This window comes from Salvelinus sp. IW2-2015, linkage group LG22 (genome assembly GCF_002910315.2).
Source record: "Salvelinus sp. IW2-2015 linkage group LG22, ASM291031v2, whole genome shotgun sequence".
Taxonomy (NCBI): Eukaryota; Metazoa; Chordata; class Actinopteri; order Salmoniformes; family Salmonidae; genus Salvelinus; species Salvelinus sp. IW2-2015.
Genome location: NC_036862.1, coordinates 35286375 through 35310591, shown reverse-complemented (window position 1 = coordinate 35310591; position 24217 = coordinate 35286375). Strand labels below are relative to the sequence as shown.

At 45.2% G+C, this 24217-nt stretch overlaps 2 protein-coding genes across 4 annotated transcripts in view; both read left to right on the top strand.

Annotated features, from left to right (window-relative positions):
* akt2 (v-akt murine thymoma viral oncogene homolog 2) overlaps positions 1 to 6937 on the top strand; it is a 21492-nt gene extending 14555 nt beyond the window's left edge. For 2 of the 3 annotated variants that reach the window (XM_070434239.1, XM_070434241.1), the window contains exons 6-12: positions 1556 to 1679; positions 1998 to 2063; positions 2179 to 2370; positions 2981 to 3109; positions 3450 to 3664; positions 3760 to 3950; positions 4071 to 6937. In XM_070434239.1, coding sequence (XP_070290340.1) covers positions 1556 to 1679; positions 1998 to 2063; positions 2179 to 2370; positions 2981 to 3109; positions 3450 to 3664; positions 3760 to 3950; positions 4071 to 4150 — 997 coding nt within the window. In that variant the 3' untranslated portion in view covers positions 4151 to 6937. The remainder of the gene's footprint in view (positions 1 to 1555; positions 1680 to 1997; positions 2064 to 2178; positions 2371 to 2980; positions 3110 to 3449; positions 3665 to 3759; positions 3951 to 4070) is intronic. The other variant, XM_070434240.1, reaches the window with a different exon arrangement.
* A 907-nt stretch (positions 6938 to 7844) lies between these two features.
* ccnp (cyclin P) lies at positions 7845 to 19252 on the top strand. The gene is made up of 9 exons (XM_024014254.2): positions 7845 to 8170; positions 14893 to 15018; positions 15852 to 15927; positions 16020 to 16192; positions 16917 to 17015; positions 17236 to 17391; positions 17622 to 17780; positions 18274 to 18452; positions 18586 to 19252. The coding sequence occupies exons 1-9, from the start codon at positions 8117 to 8119 to the stop codon at positions 18761 to 18763; spliced, it is 1200 nt and encodes a 399-aa protein (XP_023870022.1). The 5' UTR covers positions 7845 to 8116; the 3' UTR covers positions 18764 to 19252.
* Positions 19253 to 24217: the final 4965 nt, after the last annotated feature.

The window sequence follows — 24217 nt, the reverse complement described above, 5'->3', positions numbered from 1 at the left end:
CCCTGACAACCTAGCAGACCTGTCACTGTCCCCCTGACAACCTAGCAGACCTGTCACTGTTCCCCTGACAACCTAGCAGACCTGTCACTTCCTGTCCCCCTGACAAACCTAGCAGACCTGTCACTGTCCTCCTGCTCCCCTGACACCTAGCAGACCTGTCACTGTCTCCTGTCCCCCTGCCAACCTAGCAGACCTGTCATGTCCTCCTGTCCCCCTGCCAACCTAGCAGACCTGTCATGTCTCCTGTCCCCCTACAACCTAGCAAACCTGTCACTGCCTCCTGTCCCCCTGCCAACCTAGCAGACCTGTCATGTCTCCTGTCCCCCTGACAACCTAGCAGACCTGTCACTGTCCCCCTGACAACCTAGCAGACCTGTCACTGTCCCCCTGACAACCTAGCAACCTGTCAGTGTCTCCTGTCCTCCCCTACAACCTACAGACCTGTCATGTCTCCTGTCCCCCTGACAACCTAGCAGACCTGTCATGTCCTCCTGTCCCCCTACAACCTAGCAGACCTGTCACTGTCCTCCTGTCCCCCTACAACCTAGCAGACCTGTCACTGTCCCCTGTACAACCTAGCAGACCTGTCACTGTCCCCTGACAACCTAGCAGACCTGTCACTTCCCCCTGACAACCTAGCGACTGTCATGTCCCCCCTACAACCTAGCAGACCTGTCACTTGTCCCCCTGACAACCTAGCAGACCTGTCATGTCTCCTGTCCCCCTGACAACCTAGCAGACCTGTCACTCTGTCCCCCTACAACCTAGCAGACCTGTCACTGTCCTCTGTCCCCCTACAACCTGCAGACCTGTCACTGTCCTCCTGTCCCCTGACAACCTAGCAGACCTGTCATTTTCCTCCTGCCCCCTGACCAACCTAGCAGACCTGTCATGTCCCCTGTCCCCTACCAACCTAGCAGACCTTATCCTGTCCTCCGTCCCCTGACAACCTAGCAGACCTGTCACTGTCCTCCTGTCCCCCTGCAACCTAGCAGACCTGTCAACTGTCCTCTGTCCCCCTACCAACCTAGCAGATGTCATGTCCTCCTGTCCCCTGACAACCTAGCAGACCTGTCACTGTCCCCCTAGCAACCTAGCAGACCTATCCCTGTCCTCCAGTCCCCCTAGCAGACCTGTCCCCCTAGCAGACCTGTCCTCCTGTCCACCTAGCAGACCTGTCACTGTCCCCCTACCAACCTAGCAGACCTGTCAGTGCTCTTTGTTTGTCCAACAGCCCTTCTCTAGATGTGGCTGCTTTTGTCCATTGGAAACTCTGTATCCTAGTTCTGAATATCTCCTCCTTAGTAAAAGTACCTCATCACAGCTGGTTTACCATCTCCCTATGTGACCTGGGCCATAGTGTGTGTTGGTGCGTTTTCTGCTCCATTCTCTGCCCGTTCTTCATCTAAAACCGTTGTGCAGGTCTATGTAAACTCTTTATTACTTTTACTCTGGAATTGTCATGGTCAAATAAATCCTGTCATCCAAACTGTCTTGAATAAGCCTGAGATCTGAACTCTCATGGTGTTTGTCTCCCCCCCCCACAGACCATGAGTGACTTTGACTACCTGAAGCTGCTGGGGAAGGGAACGTTTGGTAAGGTGATCCTGGTGAAGGAGAAGGCCACAGGAATGTACTACGCTATGAAGATCCTGAGGAAAGAAGTCATCATCGCTAAGGTAACCATTTGGCATCAAAGGAAATGACAGTCGCTCAGACAGAGGCGTCCAAATGGTTCCTTATATATGGCGCTACTTTTGWCCGGTACCCATAGGGCGCTGGTCAAAAGTAGTAGTGCACTATATAGGGAAAAGTGTTCCATTCTGTACGAGACCAGATTTCTGCACCATACRCCTGGAAGTATGCTGCTTTTGATGACTGTTACTTCTTGGTTCTATTGTGGGTTCTTGAGTGGCTCAGAAGTCCAAGTCCAGCTGTACACTGCTGGGTGAATGTCTGTCCCTCATGGTGTGTTTTTGTGTGACGTGTTCCATAAGGATGAGGTAGCACACACYGTAACAGAAAGCAGAGTCCTTCAGAATACAAGGCATCCCTTCTTAACGGTGAGTTCCTATCTGACGTCATCTGACCTTACTGAACACCGATTACAACATTTCACCAAGCAGCCACCTGATTCAAATGTGGTCACTAATTCTGACTCTACCCCCTCCCACACAGACACTGAAATACGCGTTCCAAACACATGACCGGCTATGCTTTGTGATGGAATATGCAAACGGAGGAGAGCTGTTCTTTCACTTGTCGCGGGACCGCGTGTTCACAGAAGACCGGGCACGGTTCTACGGTGCGGAGATTGTGTCTGCGCTGGAGTACCTCCACTCACAGGACGTTGTCTACAGAGACCTTAAGGTAATGGCTGCTTCCCTGTCTGTCTACCAAATGGGACTGGAAGTCTGGCGGATGTTTCCCTGACTCACCCATACATTTACACGCACCTCCTCACATTGAAAGTATATTCTCAAGACTAATATTTCGCACAATAGGAAATATGGTCTGTTTTCCTGGACCCAGATGAAGCCCAGTCTTGGACTAAAAGTGCCTCTGAATTAGTCTAGGACTAGGCTCAATCCTACCACAGACGGCTTAATCTGTGTCAAGGAAAACAGCCCATATTTCCTATTGTTTGAAATGTTTCCGTACTGTTTAACCCATTTCGTATGTAAATACTGTATTCTAGTCAAGTCCATTCTATTCAGCTATAGCTGTGTGTGTGTGTTACTATTCTATCCTACGTATTCTTCAGATATACTACATATACTGTCCATAACGTCTATACATCCCATCATATATAAATATGTGTATGCGACAATACATTTTGATTTGAGCACCAGCCTCTTGGTGAAAAGCCTGTAAGTCTGTAGTACATTCTACAGTTAGCTGTCATGTCAGCGGTGGTGTTTTCTGCTGCTGATTCTCCTGTGGTCACTCTTCGTTCGTTCTCTCTGTCTTTCTCTTCCAGCTGGAGAACTTAATGCTGGATAAAGATGGACACATAAAGATCACAGATTTTGGACTGTGTAAAGAGGGAATCACAGACGGGGCTACCATGAAGACCTTTTGTGGGACTCCAGAATACCTTGCACCTGAGGTAACTACAGTATAATGAACAAAATCATACATTCTAGTTATGCTTTGAACAGTACATGGCAGTGTGTCCAGTTAACAATTCCAGATGCATTCCTTGCTGGTTTCTCATCTTGGATTGGTTTCCAGTCAATAATTATCTATCCAGCAAAGAATGCTTAACATACAAAGTTAATAACTCTACCATTTGGAAAGTAAATGATTATCAACCGGAATAGACAGCCGGTCTGCAAATAGTTCATTGTTCATATTGCAACAGATGTAGAAAGAGACACAGTGCCAGGGCTTCCATAGAATTGGATTTACTATTTCTCTTTGTCAGTTGTATCTCTCTCCCCCTCCAGGTATTAGAGGACAATGACTACGGCCGAGCGGTGGACTGGTGGGGTCTGGGTGTGGTCATGTATGAGATGATGTGCGGTCGACTGCCCTTCTACAACCAGGACCACGAGCGGTTGTTTGAGCTCATTCTCATGGAGGAGATCCGCTTCCCCAAGAACCTGGCCCCCGAAGCCAAGGCCCTGCTTGCTGGCCTGCTCAAAAAGGACCCCAAGCAGAGGTGTGTGTTTCTGTCTTTCATATTTATTTATTTATTTATATATATGTGAGTGAAGAAAATAGTGACGATGCTGATGATGACTGATCATTGTGTAGGCTTGGAGGTGGACAAGAAGATGCCAAAGACGTGATGACTCATATGTTCTTCACCACCATCAACTGGCAGGATGTGGTAGAGAGGAAGCTCTTGCCTCCCTTCAAGCCCCAGGTGACGTCGGAGACGGACACGCGCTACTTTGACGATGAGTTCACGGCACAGACCATCACCGTAACGCCCCCGGACAAGTGTGAGTTGAGTGTGTCTGTCTCTTTGTTTGTCTCACTGTTAAAAAAAAAAAATTAATCGTGGGAAGAAAAGAAAAATGTCCTTGTTTGTGTATTAAATCTCCTGGTTCTGTCTACTCCAGACCACAGCTTAGACGCAGAAGACCAGGACCAGCGCACACACTTCCCTCAGTTCTCTTACTCCGCCAGCATACGGGACTGACCTCTCTCGCACACACTTCCCTCAGTTCTCTTACTCCGCCAGCATACGGGACTGACCTCTCTCGCACACACGCGTGCACACACACTCACATGAGCAGGCAAGCTAACACATGTTCACACACACTAGCACTGCTGGGGAAATGGGCGCGCGCGTGCACACAAACTGACACACTCTCAAACGAACACTCGCACAAGACACACACACCAGGAAGTGGTGAAAACATGGATCCTAGAGCATGACGTGATGACTGWRCTCAGCAGGCCTGTGTGGATAGACTGGCGGCCCTGTCTCTCATTCTGACGGGACCAGGTGGAACAGGACAGGGCTGCCCTTGGTCATGCCTGCAGGACCCCACCTGTCTGCCCTCCACACTACTACTACACTGGGTACATCAAAACATCGACAACACTTCACCATCCCTGGGTTATGCCAGCAAATACCACCTCACCACCAGCCAAACGCATGCTGCACCTATCCAACACACACACTCTGACAAGCAACACATCAATCCTCCCATACACTGCAGATGTTTTTTTRYTTTTTTTTTACTACTGGATAATAAATTGTAAAAAATAATAATCCAAACAAATGTAGAAACACATTAAAGAAAAAAAATATTTTGGGGGGGAGGGTGAAAAATATTTAAACGTTTTTATTTTGATTGTTACGGTTTTAAAAGCCATATTTCTGCAATTTACAAGTGCTCTTGCTGAAACTTGCTGTTACAAGTCGTGTGGACTGTTCCTACGAGGGAAAGCAGGTCGGGAGTGGGAGAGGGGTAAGATGAAGTCTGTGTGTACCTCGAAGGGTAGCCATTTCCCTGCTTGCACTGTGTATATGAATGGGTTTGAGTGTGTGGAAGAGAATGTATGAACAACCATTTGAATTTCAACATCTGTTTTATGTTTATGCATCTGCATGGATATCTTTGGATTCTGCATGTCGGCTAAACAAGGAGAAGAAAGGACACTACAGCACAGTCAATGAGAGTTTTAAAGGGAAAATAGAGGTGGTGGAGTTGTAGRTTAGGCAGCCCTGTGGATTGACTTGTTCCCCTGGTGGTTAGAACGGTCATGAGAAAAGAAAGAATAGAAGAGTGACCACAGCGCCAGCCTGACCAATCCCCTGTCTGGAGCCCAGTCCAGATCCCCACACAGCCATAGCTGTCAATCATTTGTTTGAATCATCTGTTCACTTTTTATTTTGATGTAAAGATCTGTTTTTTAAATAATTGGAATATTCCCATATTTAAGGATGAAAATGTTTTAATCATGGATCAATTATTATTTGTGATGAGGCCAAGCTAGACTCATCACGAGGTTGATATTGAAGGTTGTGGTTGGTATTTTTTAAGTAATATAWGACACAGACTAAGTCATTTGTCAGTATGTCAGAGTAGGACCATGTAAACCAGGGTTGGGGTCAATTCCATTTAAATTCAGTCAATTTAGGAAGTCAARGGTGTTAAAGTCATGGATTGAAATGGAAATGACTCCAATTCTGGTGTGATGTTGTATATAATGACGAGATGGTCTRGTCTCTGCTCAAACAATGGGYGMKGTCCCAAAGGCGGGAGGGTAGTCAATCTGCTTATCGCTGTATTCTCTCGTGGACAGATTTTGACGGGAGCGGAACCTCTCGCTTTGCCTCTTCCTCTCTGTGTGACCCTCACATGATGCACCAGTCTTGAYTGGTTGCGTACTCCCCGTCAGGCATGTAGAGAAGTGGTCACAGGTGAAACAACCATTGTGGGCCACAGCTAAGTGCTGTGACATATTTCATTTTTGCCTTAAAAAAAAGATTCCTTCACTCATGGAACATTTCATTTATCTTTGTTTTTGATTTAAGTTGTTCACTTTTGGTCCACCTATTCCAACTTTGGAAGACATTGTCTCAATTATATATTAAATGTGTGTGTATATAAAACAAGTTTAAACATGTTGATTTTTCTTTAGGTTGTTAATTTCGATCATGCATGTGTTCCTTTTTGTGTGTGTACTCATGCACAGCAGCAGGTTGATGTGGGGCACTGTAGAACAGCTCTCTAGTCTGTGCTCTATACCTGTATCCTCCGTACCTCAGTATAGTCTGACTGCTGTACTCCAAGGCTGAGGCTATGGGAAACATCCCTCCACCATCCATTCTTGACTAAGGCCCATATTCAGCCCTGGTAAATGCAGCTTCAGAAACGGCAGGACCGGATTTCAGGAACAACCGCCCTCTGATGGACCTCATGTCGTCTTCATTGTTAGGACGGCCACGAGGGGGTGCTGTAGACCTTTTGTAATGTTGACACTGGCAATAAAGCCACACGGTCTCAACCTTGTTGCACTCTGTCTCAATAAAGTGAACATGCTTTGTCTAGTAGTGTGTACACCTAACATGCAAGCCAACACCCCTGACCTCTCTTGTAGGGCTTTACACACAGACAATCGATATGGATCTCTTCACTGGCAATGTAAATATCAAAAAGTCTTGATGAATGCATCATTTATAGGCTAGAAGAGGGGAAATTCACAGCTTTGTAGATAGAATGTGAGTTGTAGCTTTACAATGATTACCTTGCTTCTCTGTATTTTGAATGTGATCAATAGTCACGAATGTCATATCGCAATGCTGGTGTACCAAGAATTCTTAGCTTGTTATTGAGTTGAGCTTTATCTGGGGAGGAGCTACGGTAAGCAATATTTTTAGGGAGAAGACTTATGTCCTGGTAGACAGCTTCAGCTCCCTTGTTACAAGATTTTACATTGTGACAATTATGTGCCAGTAAAGACTTTTACTGAATTAAGTGTTTGTGTCTCTTCATTTGGGTTACCGGCTTCAATATCTCATATGCTACCTTCTGCCGTTGTTCCCTCGAGCAAGGTACTATACCCCTAATTTATCGAGTGCGCTGCTTTGCAGCAGTCCCTGCTCCCCGCCTGTGATGTGTAAGAGGACCGAGCACGTCCCCATTCTCATCGACGGGGCTGCAGTGGAGCAAGTTGAGAGCTTCAAGATCCTTGGAATCCACATCACCAACAAACTAACATGGTCCAAGCACACCAAGACAGTCGTGAAGAGGGCACGACAAAACATGTTCCCCCTCGGGAGTTTGAAAAMATTTGGCATGGGTCCTCAGATCCTCAAAAGGTTCTAGAGCTGCACCATCGGGAGCATCCTGACTGGTTTGGCAACTGCTCGGCSTCTGACCGCAAAGCACTACAYAGGGTAGTGCGAACGGCCCAGTACATCACCGGGGCCAAGCTTCCTGACATCCAGGACTTCTATACCAGGCGGTGTCAGGGGAAGGCCTGAAAATTTGTCAAAGACTCCAGCCACCCTAGTCATAGACTGTTCTCTCTGCTACCGCACGGCAAGCGGTACCGGAGCGCAAAGTCTAGGTCCAAGAGGCTRCTAAACAGCTTCTACCCCCAAGCCTGAACATCTAATCAAATGGCTGCCCAGACTATTTGCACTCTGTARCTGTACCCCCTGTATATAGTATCGCTATTGTTATTTTACTGCTGTTTAATTACTTGTTACTTTTCTCTTATTCTTAAATGTTTTTTAACTGCATTGTTGGTTAGGGGCTCGTAAGTAYYCATTTTACTGTAAGGTCTAAACACATGTTGTATTCGGCGCATGTGACTCGTGCATTTTGATTTGATGTTGTGTGTCCGTTTGGGTATCGTAACAACAAAAYTGCAAATAGACTAATAAAGCAAGCATTGTATTGTAAACGTTTTGAATTACAAATTGATTGATGTAGGCTAATTCCTCATCATATGCTGATCAGGGATCAGTCACACACATGCAAATCATGACGTCCACAACTCCAATTAGTCAATCACGTGTGTTTATTAGCCGACTGTCAGATAATMTTGACTGTTTTGTGTCTCTTGTGTCTCATCTGCCACTCCTCGTGGTTTCAAGTAGCTGCAGCGCCTCTAAGTGAATTTGCTCTCTCCGGATCGAAGCATCATGGCCAAGACCGGATTCTGCGATTCCATACCACTGCTGGACTTGCACAAGAAGGTTCGTTTAAAGTTGAAATATAATGCGTACAGTTTTGTGTATTCGACGTCCCAACATTTAAATGGCGCACAACACCGGTGACCCACACCTGCGAGTTTGTTTATCCCTTTKCAAGTAAATCACATTTTATGTCACATGCGCCGAATGTAACAGGTGTTAACCTTCCCGTGAAATGCTTAGAACCCCATAACTCTATTTTAACTGCATGGTTGGTTAAGAAAATATTTACTAAATAAACTGGGTATCTTTATACCCGTCGCACGACCCACTGGTTGATGCTCAGTTATAAAACCCTCTAAGGCCCCACTCCCCCCTAAGATGCATACTGCAGCCCTCGTCCTCCACATACAACACCCGTTCTGCCAGTCACATTTTGTTAAAGGTCCCAAAAGAACACATTCCTGGGTCGCTCCTCTTTTCAGCTCGCTGCAGCTAGCGACTGGAACGAGCTGCAAAAAAACACTCGATTGTGCAATTATCTCCATCTCCTTCATTCAAAGACTCAATCATGGACACTTACAGACAGTTGTAGATGCTTCGCGTGATGTATTGTTGTCTCTGCCTTACCTTTGTGCTGTTGTCTGTGCCCAATAATGTTTGTACCATGTTTTATGCTGCTACAATGCTGTGTTGTCATGTGGCTCTAACATGCTGTGTTCTTAGGTCTCTATGTATTGTGGGTTCTCTTGTGATGTTTGTTGTCCTATGTTTTTAATCCCAACCCCACAGGAGGGCTTTTGCCTTTTTGTAGGCCGCCATTTGTAAATCATAATTAGTTAGTAACTGACTTGTCTAGTTAACTAAAGGTATTAAAACCATTTACATGAATTTTCTGAGTTTGGGTGGGAATGGTTTCATAATGTGTAGTCCTTGATCATGATGCTCAGGTCCATTACATATGTCATTGGACTAAGGCATCTTCTGTAGGAGGGAGTTTTGCTAAGGGTGTTTTCACATAGTCCTCTTAAATAAGCCATCTCAGTCCTCTTTATAGTGAACTCTGGGGTAAAATAAATGAAGGCAAAATAACTTTTTGTACTGCCTTTGGGTGAGWACTCAGCTCTTTTTCCAGTTCACATCCCTTTTTTTGTTTAGGCTTCTGTCCTCCTTGCATTCACATTGCTATATTTAGTGTTGGTAACAGAATAAATAGCAGAATAACTGCAGATTAATAACTGCTTTAATAAATTGTACACCCAAGGTAGGCTACTGCCCCTAAGTGCTAGAATAGATTTTTTATTTTACAGATTTTTTCCTTTTGGACTGTTAACACTGAACAAGAAATTAAGTAAACCGCACTGAGTTCACACAAATTGGCTGAAAGTGACAAAGTGAGGACATCCTAACATGTTGCTTGTGATATGGTTTATGAAACATAAAGACTTTACCTTTCATATCAGCAAGAATCCATAAAAAAATATTCAATTAGTACACACCTGTAGGGTTAGGGTTTCCACGCGGCCGTGTAGGGTTAGGGTTTCCACGCGGCCGTGTAGGGTTTCCACGCGGCCGTGTAGGGTTAGGGTTTCCACGCGGCCGTGTAGGTTTAGGGTTTCCACGCGGCCGTGTAGGGTTAGGGTGCTTGTTTGCGGAAAACAGTATCTGCATATCTGTGTGTCACAGGAGACGGACACCACAAACGTGTTGTCACTAAAAAATACTGTTGGCTGCAACTGTTACAACCAGTTAACTGTACAGCAGTGGAGGCTGCTGAGGGGAGGACGGCTCATAATATTGGTTGGAAGGGAGAACATGGAATCTATGTATTTGATACCATTCCGCTCCAGACATTACCATAAGCCTATCCTCCCAAATTAAAGCACCACCAGCCTCTTGTAGTATGCCYTGTGTTTTGCATTTGTGAAATACTTTTGATGTGATATGAAAGTGGTATTTGTTTCTAGAACTATAACTGAGCATTGGGTCACGTTTAGATGTATTTGGCTGTTTTGGTTTGCCTGTTTTTATAAGTAAAAAGCCTTTAAACATTTCATACTATTCTACATACTTAAATTTTAGCAGATTATTTTTTTTTTTTTTAATTTTTTTTTTTTTATACCACACAAATTACCTAAATTACAGGGTAAGAATGGACAGAGATTCTTTAACTGCTGGCTACTCTTCTGTGACTTAACCCAATGAGACAAGGTCACAAGTGTTTCCCTAAAATCTGTCTGGGTTTACATATTCTATTGTAGAGAAGTTCATAGGTTAATCAATTGATAGTGACAGAATTATACTGAACAAAAATATAAATGCAACCATTTCTACAATTTTACTGAGTTAGTTGATATAAGAAATCTGTCAATTTAAATAAATTAATTAGGCCCTAATCAACGCAGGTGAAGCTGGCTATGGAGGTCCTGGGCTGGCGTGGTTACACATGGTCTGCGGTTGTGAGGCAGGTTGGACGTACTGCCAATTCTCTAAAACAAAGTTGGAGGCAGCTTATGGTAGAGAAATTAACATTAAAGTCTTTGGCAACGGCTCTGGTGGACATTCCTGCAGTCCACATGCCAATTGCATGCTCTCTCAACTTGAGACATCTGTGGCATTGTGACAACTACATGTTTTAGTGGCCTTTTATTTTCCATAGCACAAGGTGCACCTGTGTGATGATCATGCTGTTTAATCAGCTTCTTGATATACCACAGCTGTCAAATGGATGGATTATCTTGGCAAAGGGAAAATACTCACTAACAGGCATGTAAACAAATTTGTGCACAATTTCAGAGAAGCTTTTGTACGTATGGAACATTTCTGGGATATTTTATTTCAGCTCATGAAATACGGGACCAACATTTTACGTGTTGCGTTTTATATTTTGCGTTTATAGTTCAGTCTAGATTACTTCCCAAGCAAAGTTAGCCTATAAATGTCAAAAACAATACAATGATATCCCAATATGCATCTGATGTAATGTAAGTTACTTGAATCTGGTTTATTGTGAAGTCAATAACTCTGATAAATACATAAGGTCAAGAATTATTATAATAGTAGCAGCAAGCTATCAAAGTTGATCTCTGGTCCTCCTCTTCGCACTCTCCTTCTCACCCTGAACAGAACATGGGCTAGTCTGCGCACAAGATGGTGGATTTTGGTGGGGACCAAGCCTAAAACAATTTTTGGCAGAAACCGTTGACTCTCCTKCTGAACTGCCGCCGTAGCTCTACACTGCACAGCCATTGGTTAAGAAGCACACAAATGATTTTGATCAGCAAGAGAAGAGCAGACTGGCATAGGGTTGGAATATCTATTGCAGTGTGTAAAAACAGCCTAGTTTTATTTACACCATCCCAGCATCTTAGAAATATAACTTTGATCTGTGCTTAGTAGCCTGTTAATCATTTGATCGAGAACACACTAAATAGCATATAGGCGCATTTGATATTGCGCGCCCAGTGGAGAATCAGAGGGGTGGCATCGCCTGTGTGTGTGTGTGTGTGTGTGTGTGTGTGTGTGTGTGCACAGTTCATTTGTAAAGTATTCAGACCCCTTCCCTTTTTCCACATTTTTTTTCATTACAGCCTTATTCTAAAAATGATTTTTTTTAAAATACAATCTCATCAATCTACACACAATACCCCGTCATGACAAAGTGAAAACAGGTTTTTAGAAATGTTGGCTAATTTATAAAAAACATACCTTATTCACTTACGTGTTCTCAGACCCTTGCTATAAAATTTAGCTCAGGTGCATCCTGTTTCCATTGATCATCCTTGAGCTGTTTCTACAACTTGATTGGAGTACACCTGTGGTAAATTCAATTGATTGGACATGATTTGGAAAGGCAAACACCTGTCTATATAAGGTCCCACAGTTGGCAGTGCATGTCAGAGCAAAAACCAAGCCATAAGGTCGAAGGAATTGTCTGTAGAGCCCCGAGACAAGATTGTGTGAAGGCACAGATGCGGGGAAGGGTACCAAAAAACGTCTATCATTGTAGGTCCCCTTATAACACAGTGGCCTCCATTATTCTAAAATGGAAGTAGTTCAGAACCACCAAGACTCTTCCTAGAGCTGGCCAAACTGAGCAATTGGGGGAGAAGGGCCTTGGTCAGGGAGGTGACCAAGAACCCGATAGTCACTGACCGAATTCCAGAGTTCCTCTCTAAAGATGGGAGAACCTTCCATAAGGACAACCATCTCTGCAGCACTCCACCAATCAGGCCTTTATGGTAGAGTGGCCAGATGGAAGCCACTCCTCAGTAAAAGGCACATGACAACCCGCTTGGAGTTTGCCAAAAGGCACCTGAAGGACTCTCAGAACATGAGAAACAACATTCTCTGGTCTGATGAAAGATGGCATTCAGGCCAAATGTGACGCTTTGAAATRTTTGGCGGGATCCTGGCACCATCCCTACGGGGAAGCATGGTGGTGGCAGCATCATGCTGTTGGGATGTTTTTCAGCYGCAGGGACTGGGTAACTAGTCAGGAATGAGGCAAAGATGAWCGGAGCAAAGTACAGAGATCCTTGATGAAAACCTGCTCCAGAGGTCTCAGGACCTCAGACTGGGGCGACGGTTCACCTTCCAACAGGACAATGACCCTAACCACAGAGCCAAGACAACACAGGAGTGGCTTCAGGACAAGTCTCTGAATGTCCTTGAGTGGCCCAGCCAGAGCCCAGACTCGAACCCGATCGAACTTCTCTGGAGAGACCTGAAAATGGCTGTGCAGTAATGCTCCCCAGCCAACCTMACAGAGCTTGAGAGGATCTGCAGAGAAGAATGGGAGGAACTCCCCAATACAGGTGTGCCAAGCTTGTAGCGTCATACCCAAGAAGACTCAAGGCTATAATTGCTGCCGAAGGACTTCAACAAAGTACAGAGTAAATGGTCCGACTACTTATGTAAATGTTATATTTCAGTTTTTAATAGTTAATTTCTAAACCTGGTTTCTCTTTGTCATTATGGGGTATTGTGTGTAGATTGATTGATATGGGGGSGGGATTGAATCCATTTTAGGAGGCTGTAACAAAATGTGGAYAAAGTCAAGGTCTGAACTTTCMAAATGCATTTTCAATTTCAGACAAGCGGATGGTTTAGTCATTTAAATCTAGTCCAGGGGAGGGTCATTGTAATTAGMCAAATGTCAACATTTCTGTTTTTAGAATGCTTATTAGGATATAAACTCAGCAAAAAAAGAAAGGTCCCTTTTTCAGGACCCTGCCTTTCAAAGATAATTTGTAAAACTCCAAATAACTTAACAGATCTTCATTGTAAAGGCTTGAAACACAGTTTCCCATGCTTGTTCAATGACCCATAAACAATTAATGAACATCAAATCAATGTTTATTTGTCACATGCGCCAAATACAACCGGTGTAGACCTTACAGTGAAATGCTTAACATGCACCTGTGGAACGGTCATTAAGACACTGACAGCTTACAGACGGTAGGCAATTAAGGTCACAGTTATWWAAATCTAGGACATATAAGAGGCCTTTCTACTGACTCTGGAAAAAGACCAAAAGAAAGATGCCCAGGGTCCCTGCTCYRCTGCGTGAATGTGCCGTAGGCATGCTGCAAGGAGACATGAGGACTGCAGATGTGACCTGTGCAATAAATTGCACTGTCCGTACTGAGACCCCTAAGACGGCACTACAGGGAGACAGGATGGACAGCTGCTTGTCCTCGCAGTGGCAGACCACGTTTAACAACACCTGCACATGATCGGTACATCRGTACAACACACCTGCGGGACAYGTACAGGATGGACACAACTGCCCGAGTTACACCAGGAACGCACAATCCCTCCATTAGTGCTCAGAKTGTCCGCAATAGGCTGGACTGGGTGCTTGTAGGCCTGTTGTAAGGCAGGTCCTCACCAGACATCACCGGCAACAACGTCGTCTATGGGCACAAACTCGCCGTCGCTGGACCTGACAGGACTGGAAAAAAGTGCTTTTCACTGACGAGTTGCGGTTTTGTCTCATCAGGGGTGATGGTCGGATTCGCGTTTATCGTCGAAGGAATGAGCGTTACACCGAGGCCTGCACTCTGGATCGGGATCGATTTGGTGCTGGAGGGTCCGTCATGGTCTGGGGTGGTGTGTCACAGCATCATCGGACTGGGCTTGTTGTCATTGCAGGCAATCTCAACATTGTATGTTACAGGGAAGACATCCTCCTCCCTCATGTGGTATCCTTCCTGCAGGCTCATCCTGACATGAACCTCCAGCATGACAATGCCATACTGCTCGTTCTGTGCGTGATTTCCTGCAAGAGAGGAATGTCAGTGTTCTGCCATGGCCAGCGAAGAGCCCAGATCTCAATCCCATTGAGCTCATCTGGGACCAGTTGGATCGGAAGGTGAGGGCTAGGCCCCCCCCCCCCCAGAAATGTCCAGGAACTTGCAGGTGCCTTGGCGGAAGGGGGGTAACATCTCCCAGCAAGGACTGGCAAATCTGGTGCAGTCCATGAGGAGATACACTGCAGTACTTAATGCAGCTGTTGGCCACACCAGATACTGACTGTTACTTTTCATTTTGACCTCCCCCTTCAGGGACACATTATTACATTTCTGTTAGTCACATGTCTGTGGAACTTGTTCCGTTTTTCAGATGTTGAATGTTATGTTCATACAAATATTTACACGTTAAGTTTGCTGAAAATAAGTTGACAGAGGACTTCTTTTTTTTTGTTGCTGAGTTTATATAGGTAACCGTTCTGTACATTTTCATCTGTCCCTGAGATGTATTTTTGGATGCCTCCAACACAGGTAGCTGAAGAGAGACGAGCCCCCTTAAGAGCCATGGCCAATGCCTGTGGCCCCAAAGACCGTTGGCAGCCCCAGGAGGGAGAGTCCAGGGGGACCTACCAGAAAACTGAGCCAGAGGCCAGATGGGTACGCCTCCTCTTTCATTCTGATAGAGCCTGACCTACCTTCTATTCCATTTCCTCTTCCCCTCTGTTCTGGAGTGTAATCATTAGTCCATACTGTAAAATMTGAGTGTCTATTGGACAAATTCAGGTAGGTTCCTTTAAGTTTGCTTATGTTTAAGGAGTGTTTTGCAACAGAATTGGCGTATTGAATAAACCCCAGCTGCGAAGGCCCACATTCAAGTGCATATACTAATTTCTGTCTCACCCCATTGATTGCTCTCTAGTCTTTATGCATCGAGTACACTTCACATCAAATCATTTATTGAAGTCTCAGAACCGTATATGGAGTCTCCATATTAATGCAGTCTGTCACGAACCGGCTCAAAGCCCGTTACAAAAGGGAGACTTTTGGAATAACAAACTATATTTATTAACTAAGGTAAAGTAAATACAATTAACAATGGTGTGTGTGTAGTCYGTAGTGTAGGTGAGTGGTTGCGTGTATACATGTGATAAGTAGGGGTGTTGAAGGGTGCCAACACAAACAAACCAAATAACCACAACCAGGCCACAACRAAAATCTGTCTMTCTTGAATGGAGAGAGTCTCCTCCATGAATGGGGAAGTGGTGTATTTATCCTGGGAGACACCGGGCCCAGGTGTTTCCCATGTAGCTGACYACCCTCCCAACTCCGCCCACCGYCATCCTAATAAGGAAACAAGAACAAAGAGAGAATACGGCAGACAGAGTGGGAGGGTCGTCACAAGTCTTACAATACCATATTTTGACATCTTATCCTRCCTCTGTGCTACGCTCTGTGTTAATGTAATTGTCCTGCTGTGTATGTCTGTGCAGGCCAAGAGGCTGCCTGTGTCGACAGATGATGGCATTATCATCGGCTTCCATGAGGACGACAGCCCCTCTCATTCAGGTCACTGCAATGTACTACTGTACCAAATAGAGCATATAATTGTGTGTCAAGCCATGTCTGTACTAAGTTAACCCTATCTCTACTAAGGTCAGATGGCTGTATGGCGGAAGAGGCTGTGCTGATCTACCTGCATGGCCTCCAGGGCCTCTATAGCCTGCAGGAGTTAGTGCCTGGCATGTTTCGTCATGAGACTGAGCTGGCCATGGAGACGCTTGGTCTTATCTATGACAGGAGCTACGCATGGGACATCTTCTCTGACATGATGGTGGGGGTGTAATAGAGGTGGTTCCATGTAATGAGTWGCCTTTGCCTCAGACCCAGATAGTCTTGTTAGATCCCAGAGTTAATTCCTAGGATTTTTTTGCTTCCTAGGCTTTAGCTCACACTCTTGTCACAACTTAGGAAAGTTGAACAAGATTGGGAGTAGGCTTGTATTGTTAAGAATCGCTCTACATTTGAATCAGTAAATAGGTTTGCATCTACAGTTTTTATGCACGTAGTCATACCGTATAATTTCTTTTTTTATCACGTCAGCTGTGCTACAACAGGAAGTTTTGGTACAATTTTAGAAATGCGTACAGATCATTTGTTCATTCAACATGGTGGGATCTTTTTGTCTGTAAAATTAATTCAGCAAGATATTGATTTTAGCAACCATAAACTTTGAGTCACGACATGGCGGGCCAAGACCAGAGTAGGCACATTTGCTATTTAATGCAACCGTTTTTGTGACAAAACTATCGGTAGAGTTGAAACTGCGATGGAAATGCAAACTTTAGATTTTTTTGGGGGGGGGAACTTTAAGTATTTGTGTGCAATACATCATCACGCACTGATTTTTGTCCGCAAATTTCAGTTTGGTGTAAACGCRACTGGGAAAATGTTTGAATATCCGCATAAATCTTTCGCCAATGGGATGGAAACCAAGCTAGTGGCGTTATTTTGTTGGTTTGCTGTACTTCTGTCATTGACACTGCCTCCTTTTCCAGAGAAGTCAGTTGCGGTTCACCTTCCCCAATGCAGACCTACCCAGACCTTTCACAAACACCACCCGTGCCATCCTGGTCGACTGGCTCATCCAAGTCCATGTGAGTTCCCCTCGTGTCCCTCTACTATTTATCTAAAAGGATTTCCTGGTTAAAATGTACTGAACTTGCTACTTCTCAAATTTAGGAAATGTGCACTTGACAACAGGTTGACCCTCTAAAGTGAAGCAGTTTAAGCAGATGCCCTTCAGCTTACCTAAGACTAAATGTATGTGGTAGAATTCAGGCCATTGTGTCCTCCCATCACCCCTGCCTCTTACAGGAGGTGTTCCATTTCTCAGAGGAGACCCTCTACCTGTCTATCCACCTCCTGAACCGCTGCCTACACCAGATCAAGGTGAACACAGCCAAACTGCAGCTGCTGGGAATGGTCTGTCTTTTCCTGGCTGCCAAGAAAGAAGAGTGTCTTCTCCCTGAGGTATTCTACATCAGACCTGGGTCAGATACATATGGTGTTCTTCACCAATGTTTTCCCTCACTGAAGCCATAATGCCTAGCTTGGTGTAGCATAATCAAGTAAGAGTTGGATATATGTCGTGTTCTTCCAGACTTTCAAACACTGACAGTGGGAGCTAGAGAAGGGGATTGAGCAGGGTGGTTTTTGGACCAGGGCTTTCTCTAGTMTTCTCCAACCCCCTCCCTCTCCAGGTGTCTGAGCTGTGCTACCTCATGGAGAATGGCTACTCCAATAGACAGCTGCTCCGTATGGAGCGCCAGGTCCTCACTGAGCTGAACTTTGAGCTTTCCCACTGTTCTCCGCTGCACTTCCTGCTCCTCTCTGCCTCAATCGCCCACTGCAGCGCCAAGGTGGGTGAACCCTCAACACTTTAACCCTGAGAAGTTCAGCCAGATTCTACAATGGATGCCATGTTGGCTCCTTTATTTTCTAAATGTTGGTGAGGTAACAAGACGAGTGCCTCCGACAGTTCCCTCAAATGACAGAACAGTGAATTTAACACCGTTATTATWATTTTTTCATTCGGGATAATATGTATCCAAATTGGGACCGTATTGTGATGTCAACAAATTGCATGTCTACCTTCACTGGACATCTTAATAGGAATATAAAACRTTCAGAAATAAAAGGCACAATGCAGAAGTGTGAATTAGCACTTAGCAAGTGCTATGTGGCGCCCTGGGAATGTTCAGACAGAAACCACATTGGCCAAATTTAACCTAGTTGCTAGTCAAACTGCTCAGATTATCAGATCCACCTGAACATGTTAGTAATCTGAGATGTGCAGCAAAACCGCAATAAAGACAACCTGGAACGTCCCCCTTTACGTGTCTCTACATCCAGTTGGTGTGGATGGGCCGTTACATTCTGGAGCTCTCTCTGTTGGAGGGACAGTGTYTGGTGTTCCTGGCTGCCCACCTGGCTGGTGCTGCCCTCTGTCTGTCCCGCAGGGTACTGCAGGAGCCCCCCACCCCAGAGGGAGAGACTGCCTGGTGTGTTGCCTCCAGTATCCACATAGGCAGGTGAGGAGAGGCTCTTTTCTTGATTGCAAATATACTMGACATGATACCCAATAATTTTCACTATTAGACTTTGAAGTGGAATGTACTTCTGTTGTGTTTTGACCCAAACTTTTTCTCCTGTCTGCCTCCACAGTGAGACGACCCTGCTGAGGATAATGCTCATCCAGGCAAGGGCTGCAGCCCGGGCCCAGAGCAGAGACACTCGCGCTACTTTCCTCAAGTACTCCACAGCAGGGACCATGCATGTCAGCAGCCACCCTTCCCTGCTGAGTGCCACCTGTCTGTTGGGCCAGCCAACTACACGCACCTGAAGCCCCACAGTAGCCTACACATGAGGTGCGCGTCACTGTTTTTCTATGGGAATGGGCCATTTTAGGAGGAATGAGTATCACATTTTGAGAAAGGGAGACGGACATCCTGAATGAGGACTACTGGCCCTTAGTCACCTTTTACTTCTTACAGACATTTCATATTGTAAACGAGAGAGCTTGAGATGAAGGCTTGCGAGATTACATTTGACCCACCACATCAAGAAGAGGTGTGATGGGAGGAAGGGGACGTCAATATAATATGCAGTACCAAACTGACTTGTATGGTTAAGCAGGACTTGAGTGCCTGTTCTGGACTAGCCAGTGCCACATTTATTTTATGCTCTTATCTTGGATCTAATTGCGAATAAAAAAATAAAAAAAAGTTATTTCAATGATGCTTCATCTTTTTTACTGTTTCTTGTAAAATGTMGGGACAAAAAAAGCAGGCTTCCATTGTTTAATGTGATATGGTTTAATGGAACTTTTTTAATAATGTTAAATAAAGTTGTCTGCTCGCATTTGTTGTAAGCTACCTGTAAGTTTCTGCCTGCACTWATTTATAGCCTGGCTACATCTGCCCCTTAGCTCAGGGATTCTTGAAAGTCGGGACAATCSTTGTCCAGCAGATAAACTGTCTACTGTGCATTCGGAAAGTATTCAGACCCCCTTTTCCACATTTTGTTACATTACAGCCTTATTCTAAAATTTATGAAAAACAACAATTTAATACCTCTACATATAATGACAAAGGGAAAACAGGCTATTAGGAAAAAATATGCACTTTTTTTAATACATTAAGATTTATGTATTTAGACTCTCTTGCTATGAGACTCAAAATTGAGCTCTYGTGCATGCTCTCGCCATTGAGCATTAATGTTTCTACAACTTGATTGGAGTCCACCTGTGGTAAATTCAATTGGTTGGACATGATTTGGAAAGGCACACACCTGTCTATATAAAGTCTCAAAGTTGACAGTACATGTCAGAGCAAAAACCAAACCATGAGGTGGAAGGAATCGTCTGTAGAGCTCCGAGACAAGATGTGGGGATGTTTTTCAGCGGCAGGGACTAGAAGACTAGTCAGGATTGTGGTAAAGATGAACTSCGCAAAGTACAAATCAAAGTTTATTTGTCACGTGCGCCGAATACAACAGGTGTAGACCTTACAGTGAAATGCTCACTTACAGGCTCTAACCAATGGTGCGGGGGAGAAAGGTGTGTGTGTAGGTAAGTAATGAAATAAAACAGCAAAAAGACATTTGAAAAAAGAGTAGCAAGGCTATATACAGACACCTGTTAGTCAGGCTTATTGAGGTAGTATGTACATGTAGGTATCGTTAAAGTGACTATGCATTATGATGAACAGAGAGTAGCAGAAGTGTATAAAGAGGGGTTGGTGGGACACAATACAGATAGCCCGGTTAGCCAATGTGCGGGAGCACTGGTGGCGGCCAATTTAGGTAGTATGTCATGAATGTATAGTTAAAGTGACTATGCATATATGATGACAGAGAGTAGCAGCAGCGTAAAAGAGGGGTTGGGGCACACAATGCAATAGTCCGGGTAACATTTGGTTCCTGTTCAGGAGTCTTATGGCTTGGGGGTAAAAACTGTTGAAAAGTATTTTTGTCCTAGACTTGGCACTCTGGTACCGCTTGCCATGCGGTAGTAGAGAGAACATGGCTGGGGTCTTTGACAATTTTTTAGGGCCTTCCTCTGACACCACCTGGTGTAGAGGTCCTGGATGGCAGGCAGCTTTGCCCCAGTGATGTACTGGGCCGTATGCACTACCCTCTGAAGTGCCTTGCGGTAGGAGGCCGAGCAATTGCCGTACCAGGCAGTGATGCAACCGGTCAGGATGCTCTCGATGTTGCAGCTGTAGAACCTTTTGAGGATCTCAGGACCCATGGCAAATCTTTTTAGTTTCCTGAGGGGGAATAGGCTTTGTCGTGCCCTCTTCACGACTGTCTTGGTGTGTTTGGACCAATCTAGTTTGTTGTTGTGGACACCAAGGAATTTGAAGCTCTCAACCTGCTCCACTACAGCCCCGTCGATGAGAATGGGGACGTGCACAGTGCTCCTTTTCCTGTAGTCCACAATCATCTCCTTAGTSTTGGTTACYTTGAGGGATAGGTTGTTATTCTGGCACCACCCGGCCAGGTCTCTGACCTCCCAATAGCCTGTTTCGTCGTTGTCAGTGATCAGGCCTAKCACTGTTGTGTCGTCAGCAAACTTAATGATGGTGTTGGAGTCGTGCCTGCCCATGCAGTCGTAGGTGAACAGGGAGTACAGGAGGGGACTGAGCACGCACACCRGGGGAGCTCCATCAAGAGAGATCCTTGATGAAAACCTGCTCAGGACCTCCGACTGGGGCGATGGTTCACCTTCCAACAGGATAACGACCCTAAGCACACAGCCAAGACAACACAGGAGTGGCTTCGGGACAAGTCTCTGAATGTCCTTGAGTGGACCAGCCAGAGCCTGGACTTGCTGGCAGCATTCTGGATCATTGCTACGCATACAAAGCCCTCCCTCGCCCTGCTTTCGGCAAATCTGACCACGACTCCATTTTGTTGCTCCCAGCCTATAGACAGAAACTAAAACGGGAAACGCCCGTGGTCAGGTCTGTTCAACGCTGGTCCGACCAATCTGATTCCACYCTTCAAGATTGCTTCGATCACTTGGACTGGGATATGTTCCGGATAGCCTCAGACAACAACATTGATGTATACGCTGATTCGGCGAGTGAGTTTATTAGCAAGTTCATTGGTGAAGTCGTACCCACGGTGACGACTAAAARCTTCCRCAACCAGAAACCGTGGATTGATGACAGCATTCGCTGCGAGCCACTGCTTTAAATCATGGCAAGGCGACCGGAAACATGACCGAAAACAAACAGTGTAGCTATTCCTTCCGCAAGGCAATCAAACAAGCTAAGCGTCAGTATAGAGACAAAGTAGAGTCGCAATTCACGGCTCAAATACGAGACGTATGTGGGGTCTACAGTCAATCATGGATTACAAAAAGAAAACTAGCCCCATCGCGGACACCGACGTCTTACTCCCAGACAAACTAAACAACTTCTTTGCTTGCTTTGAGGACAATACACGGCCGCTACCAAAACCTGCGGCCTCCTTCACCACAGCCAACGTGAGTGAAACATTTAAACGTGTTAACCCTCGCAAGACTGCCGCCCAGACGGCATCCCTAGCCGCATGCGCAGACCAGCTGGCTGTTGTGTGTTTTCAATCGATCCTTATTACAAATCTGCTGTTCCCACATGCTTCAAGAGGGCCACCACCATTGTTCCTGTTCATAAGAAAGCAAGGTAACTGAGCTAAAGACTATCGCCCCGTAACACTCACTTCCCGTCATCATGAAGTGCTTTGAGAGACTAGTCAAGGATCATATCACCTCCACCCTACCTGACACCCTAGACCCACTCCAATTTGCTTACCGCCCCAATAGGTCCACAGACGACGCAATCACACTGCACTCTGCCCTAACCCATCTGGACAAGAGGAATAACTATGTCAGAATGCTGTTCATCGATTACAGCTCAGCATTTAACACCACAAGTACCCTCCAAACTTGTCATTAAGCTCGAGACCCCTGGGTCTCAACCCCGCCCTGTGCAACTGGGTCCTGACATTCTGACGTGCTACCCCCAGGTGGTGAGGGTAGGAAACAACATCTCCACCCCACTATTCCTCAACACTAGGGCACCACAAGGTGTGTGTGTTATGAATTTTATGAGTAATGACTAAATATGTATACATTAATGTAGAATTATAAACTAACAGAATTCTACCCTGGCACTGTATGATTGTATGAAATTTATTAGAATCATACATTTAAATCTGATGTGTCTAGTTTTAGTCAGAACTAGTACAAGGACTTTTTGTTCCTTTTTAGTATGTAAGCAGGGTGCAAGTGTAGACAATGTATGAGATAAGAGGAGCTATCGACAGACAAGCGTTACTACTGTGTTCCTTTCAGGACATTCTGTCCCACCCAGGGAGGGAGAGGACCTTGGCTTGTAGTAGATTGTATAACAGGTGGCAGGCAATGTATGAGAAGGAGAAGACTCGTGAACTATATTGTCATTATTTCTGAGAGGAGGGACATTTATGATGAAATGTGAGGTATATAGACCAATGTACAGGAAATGATAAGCAGTGCTCTCGTAAATAAACTTTGCTGACTATCGAGCTGGCCTCCGTCTGATTCATTTCAACCGTTTCCTACAAATTCTGGGTTTCAGGCTGAGTAGTTCATTGAATGGGTTTATGAACATTGAGAACATATAATTCTCATCACAGTGCATTCTCAGCCCCCTCTTGTACCCCTGTTCATCCATGACTGCGTGGCCATGCACGCCTCCAACTCAATCATCAGTTTGCAGACGACACTACAGTGGTAGGCTTGATTACCAACAACGACGAGACGGCCGACAGGGAGGAGGTGAGGGCCCTCGGAGGTGTGGTGTCAGGAAAATAACCTCACACTCAACGTCAACAAAACAAAGGAGATGATCGTGGACTTCAGGAAACAGCAGAGGAGCACCTCTCATCCACATCGACGGAACAGTAGTGGAAAAGGTGGAAAGTTTTAAGTACTCGGCGTACACATCACAGACAAACTGAAATGGTCCACCCACACAGAGAGTCTGGGAAGAAGGCGCAACAGTGCCTCTTCAACCTAAGGAGGCTGAAGAAATTTGGCTTGTCACCGAAAACACTCACAAACTTTTACAGATGCACAATCGAGAGCATCCTGTCCGCAACTGCTCTGCCCACACCGTAAGGCTCTCCAGAGAGGTGGTGCGGTCCGCACAACGCATCATCGGGGGAAACTACCTGCCCTCCATGACACCTACATCACCCGATGTCACAGGAAGGCCAAAAAGATCATCAAGGATAACAACCACCCGAGCCACTTCCTGTTCACCCCGCTATCATCCAGAAGTGAGGTCAGTACAGATGCATCAAAGCTGGGACGAGAGACAGAAGCTTTTCTTCAATCTCAAGAACAGCCATCACAACATTGAGTGGCTGCTGCCAACATACTGACTCAAATCTCTAGCCACTTAATAATTAACATTTGGATGTAATAAGTGTATCACTAGTCACTTTTAACAATGCCACTTTATATGTTACATACCCTACATTACTCATCTCATATGTATATACTGTACTCTATACCATCTAATGCATCTTGCCAAAGCCGCACAGCCATCGCTCATCCATATATTTATTTGTACAGTGGGCCAAATAAGTATTTAGTCAGCCACCAATTGTGCAAGTTCTCCCAACTTAAAAAGATGAGAGAGGCCTGTAATTTTCATCATAGGTACACTTCAACATATGACAGACAAAATGAGAAAAAAAATCAGAGGGTCCTGATTCGAGTAAGGGCAAGGAGAGGGACGGAAGGTATACTGTGACATTAGCA